Genomic DNA, 17,573 nt, shown 5'->3' with positions numbered 1-17,573 from the left:
GCCAAGGAGGAATAATGATGATAGCTAGAAGCTTCCCAGGAGAATGATTGTGACATAAACTTAAAGTCCTGAAATAAATTGACTGTGGTCACACAGAAGTTAACAGACTTTACAGTCAGCGGTGGGTGTATGGAAGGAACTATATGGTGCTGGGAATCCTAGGAGACTGGGGTCATCTTTGCATTTGCTCACTCAACAGGGAGTGGTGTATATCAGCTGTTCTGGAGAAGGCAGCTTGCTAATAAGAGCCACTGAGTATTTACAGTGAAAATTGGAGGTGGAGTTTTTCCCATTCTGGCAGCCGCTTCCAAATCACCACACAGAGATTTATGTTAATTGCAAACACTCAACCAATAGCTCAGGCTCATTACTAACTAACTCTTACAACTTAATCCATTTCTGTTAACCTATGTGTTGCCATGAGGCTCATGGCTTTTACCTCTATACCATTTTGTGTGTTCAACTGGTTCTTCATCCAGCTGGCAAGCCTTCTGACTCCTCCCTTCCTCATCCCATCATTCTCAGTTTGACTTTTCCGCCTAACTTTATCCTGTTCAGCTATTGGCCAGTCAGCTTGTTTATTAAACCAATCGTAGCAGCATATAGTCATACAATGTACAGAAGGATTATTCCACAGCAGAAAATGGCTTTAAATTTTTAGTTTGTGCTTGTGTTTGTTTTTGTGATGCCCAGCTACCACCAACCCTTGTCTCCTACATACGTCATTTATCTTCTCACCCATTTCTTCCTGGAGATGATCAGCACTTCTCAAACTCTTAATTTCTTATCCTCCTTCCTGCAGCCACTAATGTCATTCGAATTCTCTTCCTACATGCCTCGTTATCTTTAAAGCTTAAGCCATAGCAGAGCACAGCTTTTCAGTATGTCCCACCTGCCCCACCCCCTTAGCTAAGCCACTTGTACTGCTAGCTCCTAGACCCACAGAAATGAGTGCTCTAAACTCGGAGCAGCTGGGCGGGGGTGGGGGGTGGGGAGTGGGGGGGTGGGGGAGTGGGGGGGTGGGGGGGTGGGGGGTGGGCGTGCCCTGTGCCATTGAATGGTAAGTATGGGAGAGGCTAGCCTGATTTGATAGTTAGGAAAGGGAGATTTTCAAGTTTCAGCCTCTTGAAAGAAAAAGATGCTCTTGATTTTCTCCTGTCATTTTCACTGCTTAGAATGCTCGCAGTGCCAATGATCATAATATAGATTATGAAATTGCAGCAATGCAGCCATTCCCGTTTTGTAGTTGTAGCTTATAGTATTCAAACTCTGGGACCAGTTAGTGTTGCTGAGGCAGATCCTTCTCTTCTCCTGGTTACACCTAAGCCCCTCCCATCTTGTCTTTGCCATGTTGTCCATCTTGAAGGAGCCATTCCCTTGGCAGTTTCCTGGATTGCTCTGGCATCCGGGAATCCACCTGGCTGAAGTCAGCCTGACTTTTCGGGAAGAATTTTAGAGCGGGCACTGGGATTGACAAGCCTGTTTCCATGGTACCCAGCCACTTCTCTGAAGCCTAGAGGAAATGAGTGCTTTTGTCAAATTCATTTCTAGTTGTTCACATTTAGTCCAGCTGCAGAATATGTGGGAACCCAAGAGAAGACAAGTGTAACTTCGGGTGAGCCACGTGTAAGGTCAGAGGCCAGGACCCCGGGGCAGCGCTTGCTCAGCAAATCTGAGGCCCACCTCCTGAGTACCAGTGACTCTCAGCACTGTGAGCTCTCTCAGTTCCTGGCCTCAAACACATACAGCAGAGAATATCCAAGGCTTTCTTTCTTTTGGGAACCTGTTGAGTTACTTCTAAATGCCACAGAAGGAGAGTGCTTAGTTGCAACTCACCAGCAGATTCTGGTCTGGCACCGATGACTTACTCACCGCTCCCCCCAGTCGTGAACGTCAAGCAGGAAGCTCTTCCCCTTGCCTCACGCAGCTATAGGCTGGTGTAGGCGCTGCAGTGGACTGCCTGCCGCGTGATACTTCTGCTCATTCACACGGGTTCACCAGAGCCTTGAAAATGGGCTTGAGCTACTTCATTTTAACTTTGCTGCCTACACCATGGTGGAGGGCTGGGTTGTGAGCGCCACCTAGTGGTACCAAAGTGGAACTAATCATAAAACGAAACCCATTTTCCCACAGCCTCCTCTGTCATTTTAACTTTCCACACAGAATGATCCTAGGCCTCCGTCAGGATAGCCCCATGCTTCTTTCAAAAGAACATTTCCTCATTCCCAGTCTTCCAGGAAGGGATGACCAGGCTACACAGCCTCCCCCAAGCACCAGCCCTGACTTCCGCTGATAGATCTTCTTGTTGCTCTGTACAATCCTCTTAGGGTATAGGGATAAACTGCACCATGGTTTTGCAGCAGCCATAGGGCAGCCGAGTCCCCTGACTTTGTTCTCCTGAGCAACCGATGCAGCAGTTGTTACCCCTGAGAAACAGGGTGTCCCCGGGGACACACAAAAGGAAAACTATCAGGTATTTTGAATGTTTCCAGATCACTATTGTGTGCTAGCACTTGCAGGAAGATAACATCCATTTCTCTTTCTGTGTCTAACTCCTCCCAGCCTCCACACATCACACACCACCACAGCAGCCCTGTGGGCTCATATGCTCGGCCTCTAGCTAGCAATTCAGCTGATCACACCATGGTTTGCCCGCTGTTTCTCAGCTCTTTGAGGTTCCCTGTAAACTCTACCCACCTCCCAGTTTGGGACTTTATTAGTTACTTTTCACTATGACAAAATGCATGGCAGGAGCAACTTAAAGGAGAAGTGTATAGTTTCAGAAGAGGGTGCAGGCTAGTGTGGCAGAGGGAGGACATGAAGGGACACACTCCTGTCTGTGGCAGAGGGAGTCTGAGGTGGCTTCTCACACCTGATGAATCAGGAGGCAGAAAGCTTGGGCCAGAAGCAGAAGCAGACATTACCTGCAAGGCCAATGGCTCATTTCTGCTGGCCAGGCCACCGTAGCAAAGGCTCTATACCCCCTCCAGCTCCAGCTGGGGACCCGCTGTTCAAGAATGCACATCTGTGGGAGAAGTTTCACATTCAAGCCACAGCGAGGATCTTTGTACAATGAAGCCCATTATTATTTTTTTCTTTAAGTAATCAATAGTTAAAGGCGTACCAACCACCAGCTGTTCCTGAAACGTTCCTAAAGGATGCCTGTGTCTCTGTACCAAGAGCAGTCAACTCTCCGTGACTGCCTTTGCAGGATCTATGCCCCCATCTGTGGAGAATCTCTTACAGAATACAAGCTCCCTGCAAACCGCATCCATATTGCGCCTTCGCCTGCCTTCTCTGGTGGGAGAGAATTCAATTGTCCTGGTTTAATAAACTCTCCTGGAGTCTCATATTCTCTTGAGTAACTCTGAAGTAATTGTTTCTTCCCCATTGCTAAGACTAATATTGAATTAAGTACTTAATAAAAATTTTTCCATCTTAAATAATTGGTTCTGTTCCATTATTTCGTGATAACAATTTGTTAATGCTAGCAATTATGTCAAGCAACCGTGAGTCTTTCCAGGGGGTGGGTTCCGTACCATCCAGCCTGTATCATGGGATTATTTGCTTGATTCCTCCAATCCTTTCCCCATTCTGGCTTGGCAGTTCTCATCCAGATGTCTACTTGTTGAACTTGATGGCAGAGACAGAGTAACAAAACAACGAAGCAACATTCTTTCTTTCTTTTTAACAACTTGTTAAAAAGAACCAGTTACAAATAAGCATGACTCCTAGATCCTGGTCCTTCTCCTTAGACCTTTACCATGGCAGGAAGAGCTCCTGTGAGCTGTGTGGGCTGTCCTTGAGGTGACTTTTGTGTCTCAGTGCAACTGGAGATTATTAGACTCGCTGCGGACCAAGGCAATGCCCGCATTGCTACCTACATTTACCACCTTGCTTAAATGACATTCTGGCACTGGATACCTAGGTTGCCCTGCAGCCTCTGTCATAGAGGCTCCAGAGGCCTCTGCCTTCATGAGGAGTGCTACTCAAAGATCGCCATCCTTATAGAAGCCATGAAAACATTTCTATGGCTTCCTGCATCCATGACAGGCATACCCTTTGTGGGTCCTATGAGTCGTATAGGCAGATAAGTGTGTCATGAAAAGAGGTTCAAAATAAGAGCCAGGCCCGAGTCCTGGAATCAGTTCCACAATGGATTGAACAATCCCAGAAATTATTTCTGCTTTCTGAAATTTGGTTTCCATATGTAAAGATTTTGCTAGTTTGCTTGTTATTTTGTTTGATTGTTGTTTAGTTCCCCCAAATGGGAATTGATCTGAGGTAGTGTTGGCTGGAAAATAACTGTTTAAACTTTGTTATAGACGCTCTATTGATCCTAACATATGGGAATAAAATCTCGGCTTATCACTTGTTTCCTTCACTGCTTCTGACCTTCCGTAGCCTCCTTCCTTGACAGGAGGCAGACTGTGGCACAAGGCATGGGAAGCCAACAGTGCCCAGGGTCTGCAAACAGTGTGATACCATTCACTTGTCTCAAGATTACTTTCTATATGAGATGCTTAGGGTTGCTGTTCCCCCCACTTCTGGTTGTGATAGAAGAGATCTCTTGGGAATAAAAGGAGACAGCTAGAAGGACACTGTTGAGTGTACGGAAGGTCAAATGTTTCCATCAAATCTTAGATGTGCAGAAGTGTGACTCATGGTACCTAAAGGGTCAGAATTTGAAAGTACCTGCCAAGTTACTACCTTCCCTTGTAGACCTAAGTTCCATGATGTGTCTTGTTTTAGAAAGCAGAGTCATCTCTCCCAGTCCTTCTATCTGGGGACAGAAACTGAAGGGTGACCTGGATCACCTCGCTTCTCCTTCCCACCCTCTCCCACCCCAATCTTCACACAATTCTCCTTCCTCTATCAGTAGTCAAAGACTATAGAAAGAGTTTGCCCACAGGTACCTGGCGTTTCAGCCCAATCATGAATGTCACCATGCCAGCCGCAAGTACTGGCAGCCCATCATCTTAAAACACTATTACGTGCACATGTGTGCGCACATCTCTAACTGACTTTCTTTTTTTTTTTTCACAGTTCATTTATGATGAAAAAGTTTCTTGGTAAGTACATTTTTGTTTCTTCTAATTGTACCTTTTTATGACACAGAGCCAAATGCATTGTAGGCTGGAGATGAGGTTTAGAAAAGGAACAGGGCAGCAAGATGGCTCAGCAGGTAAAGGTACTTGCTGCCAATGCCAATAGCCTGGGTTTAATATCTGGAAGCCATGTGCCTGAAGGAGAGGACTGACTTACACAAGTTGTCCTCTGACCTCCACACTGACACCTAGCATGCACACGTGCATGTGCACACACACACACACAAATAAGTAAATAATTCTAATTTATAAAAGGAAAGAAATGTCATGACAACTTGGAACAACAAGGATTTCTTAGGCCCCACCCATTCTTCCTCAACAAAGACATCAAATTACCTTTTACTTAGCTTTTCCCTTGGGCTGCTGGGGTGATGGGGTTCATATCTTCATCTCTCTATGTCTTTATTGTGGAAGTTGGATGCTGTCAATTTTTTGTGTTCTTCTGTAGTCAGCCATAGCTGGACCCTAGTTGTCGTTTGACTAATCTTTTTATATCCTTGTCAATCAGATTTCTATTATCACAGCAAAGTACATAGACAATTAACTTACAAAGAGAAAAAGTTCATTTTTACTCCCAGTTTGAAGGGTTCCAGCCTATGTTCATGATAAAAGGACATGCCCGGAAATAAACAAAACCAATCACCCATTACCAGAAAGCAAGGGAAGGAGGGGTCCCACTGTTTTCTTCCAGGGCACACCAAGAACCTCTCACTGGGCCCCTACCTCTACCAGTTCCCAACAGCATCAAGCTGGGAATCAACTCTTTAGCACTCTGGCCATTGGGGGAACTTTCCAGATCTGAACTGTGGGTAGCAGGAGGTAAACCAAGTTCAATATTCCAAACTTCAGTGACACCTTAGGAGTTAAGATCCAAGCACGACACAGACAGTTATCCCATTAAACTGCTGCTAAGACTCTAAAAGGCAACGCGTGGTTCTGAGTCTATGGGTGACTTAGATAGAGGATGTTGTTCAATTAAATATACAGAGGGATATTTGCATTTTGACCAACTGTTCAAACCCCCATTCTCAAAATGAGTTTGAGCAAGTCCAGTATGTTTGAAATGGAAATCGAAATTAGGTATCCTATGCATTCGTGTTACAGTTTTCCCCCAAATGTTTGATCTGCATAAGTAGAAGAAAATGAAAAACTTCTTAGAAATAGGAGGGACTCTGAGGCTAGAAACTTCCATGGCATTACCTTGAGTTAGGAGTGAGCTAGAAAAAGAGACAGAGAATTCCTGTGGCTTCACTTTCAGTGAAACGTTCTCAGCTTTGCTCTAACCCTTGGTTGGGGGCTCTGCCTCTATCTGAGAATAGCTCCCCGGCTTCCAGAACTTGAGGGTGCCAAGGACCTACCTCAGTGATGGGAACTGTCAGAGAGTAGTTATGCCAGCATGAGGAGGTAGGTTGTTGACTCTCTCTAAGACCTATCTCTCTCTCCTTTCCTTAAAAAAAACAGCTTGGAAAATGTTTGAAAACCCAATAATTAAAAATGCAGATTATAATATAATACATATACTCTATTTTCTAAAAGACCCATGCTCTCCATACTTATTCACAAAAAAAAAAAAAAAGAAGAAGAAGAAGAAGAAGAAGAAGTCTTTTTAAGTAATAGTGATAAAAAGCCTGAAGGGGGCCAGAATGGTTAGAGCACCCCAGGTCCCAGGTCTGCTAAGAGTGTGCTGCCACCCCAGGGTCGAGGAGCTGCCACCCCAGGGTGGGGAGCCCTCACTTGTGCTCTCAAAGCGTCGCATTGCTGCATGAGAACCATGGCAGAGAGAGACAAATGCAGATGTCCTGATAAGCGAGCTTTGGCTGGCTCCCCCACAGAGCAAGATACCTAACATGTCTTAGTGGCTTAGTTAATTTCCCCTTCGTTGCAAAGGTGTTTCAGTCACTGTTCTGCTGCTGTGATGAAACACTATGACTAAGACAACTCTCGGAGGTTTAGTCCGTTATCATCATGGTGGGAATCATGGTGGCATGCAGACAGACATGGTAGCTGAGGATCTGCAGGCAGAAGGAAGAAAAAAGAGAGCCACTGGGCTTCATTTGGGCTTCGGAGTTTATCCCCAACCCCCCACCCATGACACACTTCCTCCAATAAGACCACACCTACTCCAACAAGGTCACACCTCCTAATCCCTCTCAAGTAGTGACACTCTCCAAAGACCAAGCATTCAAATATTCAAATATATGAGCCTGTGGGGGGCAGGCATTCTTGGTCAAACCTAGTCTCTCTCTCTCTCTCTCTCTCTCTCTCTCTCTCTCTCTCTCTCTCTCTCTCTCTCTCTCTCTCTCGGGGGATGGGGGAAGGGAGGGAGATGTTAGGTAAACTTACGCTCTGATAAAGCCTAAATCCTATCACAGGGGATTCTAGATTACGCAAAGAACAGGCCATATGTGCCTACAGTCTAAGCACCAGCAGGCCTATACAAGTCAGGAGTCTGGAGTCAGGGGGGTCACAGATGCATGAGTTACAAAGGGAATGCGTCTTGGTGCTAGCTAGCCCTGTGGGGGTGTCTTTGCTTCCAAAGATCTGAGCCACAGGCTCCCAGGACCCAGAGTCCCATCATTCTCAGAGTGCTGGCCTGTTGTGTAACCACTGTTACTGCATGCATGGGCTGACAGAAAGAATTTCTCATATGAGTGAGGCCAAGAAATTAAAATCTGCACCACTGGCCCTTTGCTGCTCTGGGGCTTCCAGGGAAGGCAAAATACATTGATTGAATTTGAAGGTACTTTTTACTGTTTGCTTCCCCTGTCTTCCTACCTACTAAGCATTGATTTTTTTTTTTCCTGGATGTGGGTAGGAGCTGATCTCTCTCTTTTAAACCAGACTTTGGAGTGTGCACAGCAAAAGCACAGCAGGGTTTTGGTGATACCTCACAAGCTGAGTTCCACCCTTGCTCCAGGATAGTCCAGCAGCCTCTAGAGAGGTTAAGACAGGTGATTAACTCACTCGAGATCTTCAGATGGACCCTGATTGCAGCTGTGTTGATTTTGAAACAAGAGGGCTCGTTAGAAAATAATGAATATTGCCAAATACAACTGCAGTGCTTTCTCAGGATTTGTGAAGAATTGGTTTCAGGACTGCTGAGGAAATGAGAATCTATTGTTCCAATTCATATGTAAAATGTCATGGTATTTACACACCTTCTTCTGTATGCTTTAAGACACCTCCAGATCACTAATGCCCAATGCATGCAAATGTTTAAATAGCAGGGTTGAAGTGTTCTTATGTATTGCATAGTGTTACACTAGGTTATTCAGGGAATCGTCTTTGTTTCATTTCCCGTTGCTGTAAAAAGAAAATACCCAGACCAAAGCAGCTTTGGGGAGAAGAGGGTTTATTTTAGCTTCCAGTCCCAGGACAGACTAGCGGGGAAGTCACAGCATCAGAATTCTAAGAGCATTGGTCACATTACACCTACAGTTGGAAGCAGAGAACAATGAATAGTGAGTGCATTCTAATGTGAAGCTCACTTTCTCCATCCTTATGCAGTCCAGGATCTACTGCCCAGGGAATGATGCCACCCACAGTGGGCATCTCTTCTCGTGAACTCAGATAATCCTCCTCACAGGCCAACCTAGATATCCTTCCCAGGTGATTCTAGATTGTGTCACATTGATACTACAAGTGACCATGAGAGCAACTATATATGTTCAGTAAAGACAATTTTTTTAAGAATATTTTCAACCTGTAGTTGCTTGAGTGACAGAGGTAGAACCTGCAGACAAGCAGGACTAACTGTATACAAAAGCCAGATTCCCTGCCACACCTGAATGAGATTCCTTCACCATTCTTGAAGCACATTGTGCTGTGTGCTCATGTTCACGCAAGAAGTGGGAGCCAGCAATCAGTGGGAGGCTCTTGGTAGAAGATGGTTTTAACAAACAAACCATTGTGTATCTCAGATGCACCATGGATGTTTTCCCAGCCCTTCCCCTAATAGTCCTAAAATGGCTCCTGTGGTTCCAGCCATCACATCTGTGTTCAAGACAAGAGGGGAGAATAAGAGGCATCAGTGCTTTATTGAGACCCTTCCATCTTACATATCTTTGGTAAGATGATGGCCAGGGCAGGACTAACAGTTACAACTTCAGACTTATTGCTCCTGACCCTGGGAACTGAAGGTAGGACTTATCTTTCTTGAGGTCACTTGTTGCCTCGGTGTAGTAGAGTTCTATTCCTGGGCAAGGGATAAGGAATAGCTTTCTGTTAGGTAATATTCCTAAAGATGCTTAAAACTGAGGACATGAGAAACCCCTCTGTTAGGTCACCCTGCAGGACAAGGTCTGTGGATCCGTGGTAGCAGGTCAGCCAGGGCCAGAGCGTCAGGAAATGTGTGTCAAGGTTCCAGAGGCTGGAGAAGAAACCAAAATATCCAGAATGGTGTTCTGGTTTCTTCCTCTGAGTTCCTCAAGTTGTGACGATGGGAGACAGAAGTAGTTCTGGGAAACTGTCCGAGAATGCCTCCTGCCCCACCTAAGGGCCTGTCAGGAGCTAGATTCAGCACAGCTTGGAGGTACCGATGGTTCTCACTGGTTGGTAGACAGGCAGTGGATGTGTTATCAGAGGTCATTTGGAGATGCTTACAGCAAGCGCTAAGGAAGGGTATGTGTAGAGGGAACCATGAAGACACCTGGTGATCAGCTAGGCAAAGGAGCCAAAGGAATGGGGCAGCCATAGAAGCTTCAACAGCTCGCATGTTAGGGAAGGCCTTGGCAAGCCCACAAAGGAAACCAGCAATGTAGACAGAAATCAGGTCTCTCCCCTTGTGATCCTGAAAAATGGTCAACAACCAGCTTAAGAAGGGCTTGCTTTGAGAGAGAGAAAAACCCTCAAAGAATGAGAATGATTATAAGTAAAAACTGTTTAGCAAGTACTGGATTTAAGCTGGGCATCGTGATCTATACTTGTATCCCAGCACTCTGGAGCCTGAGGTAGAAAGGTTACAAATCTGAGGGCAGTCTGGAATACCACATGAGAAAAAGAGGAAGGAAGGAAAGAAGGAAAAAAGGAAGGAAGGAAGGAAGGAAGGAAGGAAGGAAGGAAGGAAGGAAGGAAGGAAGGAAGGAAGGAAGGAAGGAAGGAAGGAAGGGGAAGGGAAGAGGAAGAGGAAGAAGAGAGAGAACTGACCACTGAATTTGGTTCTTTTCTAGTGATTTCACACTGTGTATTACAATGCACCTTTCTTTAGAATGACCTAAGCACGAAGTTCCTTTCACATGTATGCCTGCTAAGGAGTGGTGCAGTGGGGTGGAGTAGGGGGGCAGACTAAAGGCACCTTCCTGGAGACTGGAGCCAAGAACTGTGTGAACCTGGGAGAGTTGAGATGCTCAAAGGCCTCCCATACCCCAAGTGCTTTCTTCTTGGATAAAACCATATTAGTAAAATCATTCTTAGGGAGGCATGGGAGAACTCTGTGTGGACTCAGGGTTTTCATGACTGGTCTCATTTTAAGTAGTCTGTATTGGTTGTATAAAATAATGGGTTTCATTATTACTTTCCTATACATGTATATCACATACTTTGATCTCATTCATCCCATCATACTCCGTGACCCCTTCTACCCTCCACTGCCCCCTTCCCAACTGTGAGTTTCACTTCTACTTTGATGTCTTGTTTTTCATCTATATTTCACATATAAGAAAAAAAACATAATATTGGTCTTTCTGAGTATGGCTCATTTTTTCTTGATATGACCTCTAGTCTCATCCATGTTTTCTGCAAACAATACAGTTACATTCATGTTTATGGATAAATGATTTGCATACATGCACCACCATTTTTTTATTTTTCTGCTGGGCAGGTTTCTAAGCCTGAGTGTGCAGGTATCTCTGCCGTAACCTATCGTATTCTAGCCCCTCCCCCAGGCAAAACCACCTGAATTTCCCCATCATTTTATAAACACAACAGCACAAATCCCTATATAGTCTTTATATAACAGGCCAGATAATTTCTCTGTCAAAAAAGACTAAGGGACCTGAAACTTCCTCCTCAGGCTTTCCCAATTCCCTTCTGTCCAAACTAAACATGCTCCCTCCTTCAGCTAGTTCAATCCTGTGGATAAACAGGGGTCCAAAAACCAAGTCCGCTGAGCTTTAGCTGGAAGTTACTAAATAAAGAAAATTTTTTTAATTGCAATCCTAAGAGGACATTCCTATTGGCTCAGTTGTTTTCCCTCCTTTCTCTTGGCTGTCTCGCCTCTTGTCCGTATTTGCATTGGCTTGGGTTTTCTACTTTTACGTTGTGGATGCAGAGTCTCTTCTGCAGCCCAAACTGACCTAGAACTCACTGTGTAGTGTACTTTCATGGGTGATAGGCATAAGCCAGTGTCCACCATGCCCAGCCTCCTCTCACTCAATCTTATACTTCCGGGCACCTTCCCACCCAAAAAGGTTCTAGATCTCTCCCTTGCTGTCTTTGACACTACCTGACTTTCTCCTTGACTCTGCTTATCTCTGTCTCTTTCTTCTCCCTGTCTCTGTCTCTTTCTGGTTACACCCCTCTACATTCAACCCCTCCTCCAGCCCCCACCACTTCTCACCACCCACTCCCTGATCAGTTCCTCTGGTGTGTCTGCTCTTAGTAAGCTCTGGATAACCGTAGAGAGTAAACCACAGCAGATTCATGCAAGCACTTGTATGCTCAAGGGCCTGCCACTTTCCCTCACAGCAGAGCTGCATCTTCCCTTCAGGTGAGAAGGAAAGATCTATGCAACAAAAAGCACTTGCATAGACTGGGAATGCGTGTAACTGGTCTACCTTGCTATCCTGGCCCTTGACATCAGATACCTCCAGCTGACATGGCTTGGCTGTTGGGCTTGCCGTCTCTAACTGTACTTTGTCCTGTGCAGGTGGGAATCCCTAGTCCTTGTGCTGATGTACCTCATCTATATTGTCATCATGAAGTAAGTAAAACACTTGCCGTACTGTATAAGGATGTAGAAAGAAGAGTGGAGGTGGGAGGGACTCAGAGTCAGAGCCCGCCACCACACACCCAGTGACTGTTGGGCATCTCTATCATTTTTATTAGGAATCATAAAAATGATCCTCCGACTCATATTTGATGACAAAATCAATACTTCCATATTTCATTGGAGAACTCTCTAGAACCTGCCTTTCTCTTCAGGATCTGGCAGTCATGCTTTTAGGTTTTACTAGAATGAAGGTGAAACCCATCAAGTTGTGTTTCTATGCTGGGTTTGGGATGATGGGATGAGAGTTAAGAGCCTGAAACTGTACAGACTTCCACTACTCCCCATGTATCATCTGTTGCTGTGTAACAAATTATCCTAAAACTTAATGGCTTAAAAACCACAGATATGTATTAACTGAGAATTAGAAACCCCAGAGCTGCTTCAGTGAGAGGATCCTGGCTAGAAGTCTCTCGTGAGCTTGCAGGTTAGACATTGATTAGGGCTGAAGCCATGAAGCTCACCAAGACTGGGAGGAAGAAGTGGCAATCGCTAAAGACATCCCCACTGTACACTCATTAGTTCACCTTCTTTAGAAATTCTTTTGGAAGCTCTAAGTTTGGGTTCCTAGAGTCAAGGATCCTCTTCTTTTTGAGAAACTGATCCTACGATGATGCAGAAATGTCATACATTTGGATTCTCCAACCCTCGTTCTGACAGCTATGTGTACCAACATGCATTTAATGGAGGCTTTGCAAAATGAGGTGGTCTTCACACACAGATGGAATCTAAAGGAAAGGAGAGTTGAGGAACTCTGCTAGCAGGCTTTCGATAGCCATTGCACCCTCTAACCCGGTCACCATAAAGCCACAAATTGCAGGTCACACATGTAGACATTAAGGTAACAAGCAAACCTCTACCCCAAGTCACACCACATTTAGCAGCTAAAAGAAGTTTGTTTTTGCTGAGGCCTCAGCTTTCCTACCATTCCAGATGTTCAGACCAGCAGGACACAAATAAAATTGCAAATAACAGCTCCTGCTCTCATGGAATTCTCTGCATAATTCCAGCCCAAGTTCTAAATAGAAATCTCTGCTCTTTAGCCGCCCCTCTCTGCAATCAGAGGCTCTGATCGTTGGGTTTTATAAAATCTGATTTATAAAATTGCATGCTTCACAATAAAATAGCTTCAGGGTGCAAGCACAAAATTTAAAACATTCAATTAAAAATATAAAACAGTGCCACAGTCATGGGAGGGAGGAAAACCCAACAGCATATGTTAGACTCTTCAACTACCTCCTGGGTAGATAGCTTACTTGACTTTACACATTCGGTCTGAGAATTCAGAAGCCATTTTGACTGGCCAAATAGGTAGAAAGAGAAGTATGTGGCACGTGCAGCCTTGGCAAAGATTGACCTTTATTCACCCTGGTCCCTTCTCTGGGATGAATTCTGTAGATGAGGTCATATGGTCTTGTGGAATAACGTTAAGTGCTTCCTGTTAGCCCCTAGCAACAGCTCTCACCAGCCACTGAGTAGCCTTGGGGATGTGACTAAATTTTTCAGCCATTTTAATCTTGGTTTCCTCCTCTCCAAAAAATAGTTCCTACCTCAGTTGGTTCTTTATCAGGACAGGGTGTAACCAGTTAGTTTTCACTGTCATATCTGGTTTCAAAAGAGCCATCACTTGGAACTAGGAAAAAAACATCCTAAGTGAGGTAACCCAGACCCGGAAAGATGAGCACGGTATGTATTTACTCATAAGTGGATACTGGCTGTAAAGTAAAGGATAACAAACCTACAGTTCATGACTCCAGAGAAGCTAAGTAACAAGGGGAACCCTAAGAAAAACATACATAGATCCCCCAGAAAAGGGAAATAGCCAAGATTTCCTGACAAAACTGGGGGCATGGAGTTAGGGGGAAAGAAAGGGTGGAAGAGGAAGAGGCGAGGAGAAGGGGAGGGGAGAGGAGAACTTGAGAGAACGGGATAGTTAAGATGGAGGTAGGACAGAGATGAGAGCAAGGAAAGAGATATTTTGATTGAGGGAGCCATTATGGGGCTAGCAAGAAACCCAGCACTAGAGAAATTCCCAGGAATCCACAAGGATGACCCCAGCTAAGACCCTAAGCAATAGAGAAGAGGGTTCCTGAACTGGCCTTGCCCTGTAGTCAGATTGATGAATATTTTAAATGTCACCATAGAGCCTTCATCCAGCAACTGATGGAAAGAGAGGAAGAGACCTGCAGTGGAGCACTGGGCTGAGCTCCCAAAGTCCAAGAGTGGGAGGAGTGAGAATATGAGCAAAGAGGTCAAGACCATGATAGGTTCACCCACTGAAACAGTCTACCTGAGCTAATGGCAGCTCACTAACACCAGTTGGTCAGGGAAGGAATCAGCATAGAATGAAACTAGACTCTCTGAATGTGGGTGACAGTTGTATGGCTGGGATAGGCTATGGGGCCAGTGGCAGTGGCACCAGGATTTATCCCTATTACCTATACTGGCTTTTTGGGAACCCATTCTTTTTGGATGTATACTTTGCTCAGCCTAGATATAGTAGGGAGGGCCTTGGACCTTCCCCATAACAATGTGCCTTACCTACTTGGAGAAGTGGATGGGAGGTGAGGTGGGGGGGCCATGGAAGAAATGGGAGAAAGGGAGGGAATGGGGACTGAGATTTGTATGTAAAATGAAAAAAAAGAATTTTTCTTTTTAAAAAATAAAATAAGCAAAACAATAACAAAACAAACAAAAAACATCATTTTATGGTACTGTTATCCTGTTATTAAAACCCCAACAAATTAAAAAGATACTAATTATCCTTTGAGAGCAAACCCTTGTGCAAGTTGCTATCTTTTTTGGGAAAACAGTTGCTAAGATAGCACAAACACTTCTTCTAGCTAGATATGGTTTTAATTCCAGTACTTCTAAGGCAGGAGGATTGCTAGCCCAAAGTCATGTGTTCTGTATAGAACATTCTGATTCCCCTGGGAATGCACAGTGAGACCTTGAAGTTTAAAAAAAAAGCCACTGTTTTTCTCCCTGATACTGGGAAAGGTACTGAACCTAGAAAGCCTTTCTATTCGGTGAATCTTGAATATAAGCAAACATTGACAGAATTACAAGCCTCTCAATGATCACCTTCAGCCCCAACCCATCAGCTCTACCTTGCTCCCTGTGAATCTATTTCCTTCCCACTGTGTAAGTTTGAAGTCCTGGGCATCATTTCATGGTTCACCATGAATATTTCAGCATGTGTTGCTAAAAGGACTTGTTTTTACCCTAGCCGTGATTATTATTGCACCTAAAACAAATGCTAATTTCTCAATATCCCAAACAGGCACTGAGTATTCCAACTTCCTGAAGTGTTGTTCTGTCCTGCTTCTCAGTTTTTTTTTTTTTGGGGGGGGGGGTCTCATAAATATCGCAAATATTTCTCAAGTCAGAATCCAAATGAATGATGTTCAAAATTATTATAGTTGGGAGCAGCCCACTTTGCAGCTCTCTCTCTGCCTGTAACCACTCCCCTGGCTGTACGTGTTCTGTGTATTTGTCTGTGCAGTTTATTCTTAGGCAGAGTTTGGTTCCAGTTCCATGATGTGCCAAAGCCAGTTCCTTTGTTCTGTGTGTGCCCGGCATGTCCACATTTGATTTGAATCAGAATGAACTGTGTCGGTGTGCATTGCACATCTAGGTCACCTTCCCCCGTGGCGGTGGCGGCCACTGATGCTCAACATCTGGAGCCATTGTTTCACAAAGGCTATGGTATAGTGGTGTTCTGATTCTATCCCACGAAGGCATCCTAAGAATCTAAGACTGGGTCCCTTTTCAGAGCCTATATCTATCACTTTTGATTAATTCCCTGTTTTCCCGGGTACCAAAAAGGAACAGTCACGGGTCCCAGAGAATTCGGGAAGGGGTCCATGTGAGAGAAGGTTCAAATGTGGAGCACCCCCACCCACCCCCACACCACACCCTGTCTCTACCAGGTAGTTATGAAGTTCTCACCGTTAATGCCCCACAGAGATACTGACTGACAAGCTGGGCACAAGAACGCAGCGAGAGGGGACAGTAAGGGGCCTTCTGTCTTGGAGCAAAAGGAATGAGGGACAGAATGAAACAGGCTTTAAATGATTTCTGGTCCAGCCTGAATTCCAGGGGGAGACTGGAAGTCAAACTGGGGAGGTGCAGCTTCAGGAGGTAATACCGGCGCAAATAAGCATTATTGAGTGAGAGAAGGTGCCATTGTGGTCCAAGGCGCTCTGTAGTCCCTATTGCTGCCTTTCCTTTGCTCTTGGGATTTTGAGAATTCCTCTGGGCAACTTCAGAGTAAAGGGATCGAACGTTTTCCTGCCCAAGCCATCCTAGAAATCTGCAAATACTGCTTCTTTCAATGCTGGTCTCCTAGGGCATGCCAGAGGCACTGCGTGGTGTTCCCTCACCATCGCTCCAGAGCACTGGAGCCTAGAATGCTAGCATAGCCACAAATCACCTGGACCTAAAGTAAGGGTACACAGTGATTCTAGCAATAAAAATCTATGACTGTGGGAAACCAAAGTAAGTCTAGATGAGCAGGCAGCCATAACATGCTGACCATGCCCCGTGCTGGAGCCTCACCAGCTGTATCCAGCCAGGAAGCTCTCAGGGAGGATGCTGTGGAGTCGCAGAGAGGAAACCACAGGCAATGATAGATCCTCTCCACTTGTGCTTGCTCAGATACAACGCGTGCATACATCAGTGCTTCGAAAGGAGGACGAAGGGTGCTGGGAACATGGTCAACGGCTTGGCCAACAATGCTGAGATCGATGACAGCAGCAACTGCGACGCAACTGTGGTGCTACTTAAGAAAGGTAAATAGCGCCGGGCGGTGGTGGCGCACGCCTTTAATCCCAGCACTCGGGAGGCAGAGGCAGGCGGATCTCTGTGAGTTTGAGGCCAGCCTGGTCTACAAGAGCTAGTTCCAGGACAGGCACCAAAACTACAGAGAAACCCTGTCTCGAAAAACCAAAAAAAAAAAAAAAAGGTAAATAACAGGTCCTGAGCCCAGGGTGGGTCCTGCACTGCGAGTCTGTGTACCTGGCACATAGCCACAGCCGGGCATCCTGAGAAAACAGAAGAGCCGGCTCTCCTGCCCTGCCCCGTGGGCCATACCTGGGTCCGTTGAAATTCCCAGGGAACCCATTCTGTGAAGGTTATTTGGGCAAATGGGGCCAGCAGAGCCAGGAGAGAAGAGAGGTTTTGAGGTGCGGTGAAGGTGGTATGATTGAAAAGTTACTTAACCTCTCTGAGCCTGAGAAACACACATCATTTCTGAAATGAGTAGGGCCAGTCAAATATGCAGAAGAGGCTTAACACAGTGCTTCATAGTAGCAGGCATTGTAGTTATCATCACATATATCCAAATTCGCTTTCAGACTACATTAACTCAGATACAGAAGGAGAGAAAAAAATTACCTTTGTTTTCAAAGTAATTCTTCTATTTAATAGGCTCTTACAAAACCGTCATTATGCATGGGAAACAATATGTTACTCTCTGA

The 17,573-nt window shown here is 45.2% G+C and overlaps 1 protein-coding gene across 1 annotated transcript in view; it reads left to right on the top strand.

Moving 5' to 3' along the window:
* Slc24a3 (solute carrier family 24 member 3) overlaps positions 1–17,573 on the top strand; it is a 458,281-nt gene that overhangs the window by 403,532 nt on the left and 37,176 nt on the right. Inside the window, exons 8-10 of the mRNA XM_057781502.1 lie at positions 5,047–5,072; positions 11,974–12,027; positions 16,753–16,886. Coding sequence (XP_057637485.1) covers positions 5,047–5,072; positions 11,974–12,027; positions 16,753–16,886 — 214 coding nt within the window. The remainder of the gene's footprint in view (positions 1–5,046; positions 5,073–11,973; positions 12,028–16,752; positions 16,887–17,573) is intronic.

This window comes from Chionomys nivalis, chromosome 9 (assembly GCF_950005125.1).
Source record: "Chionomys nivalis chromosome 9, mChiNiv1.1, whole genome shotgun sequence".
NCBI lineage: Eukaryota > Metazoa > Chordata > Mammalia > Rodentia > Cricetidae > Chionomys > Chionomys nivalis.
The sequence above is the reverse complement of the archived record's forward strand: the minus strand, read 5'-3'. Positions and strand labels throughout refer to the sequence as shown.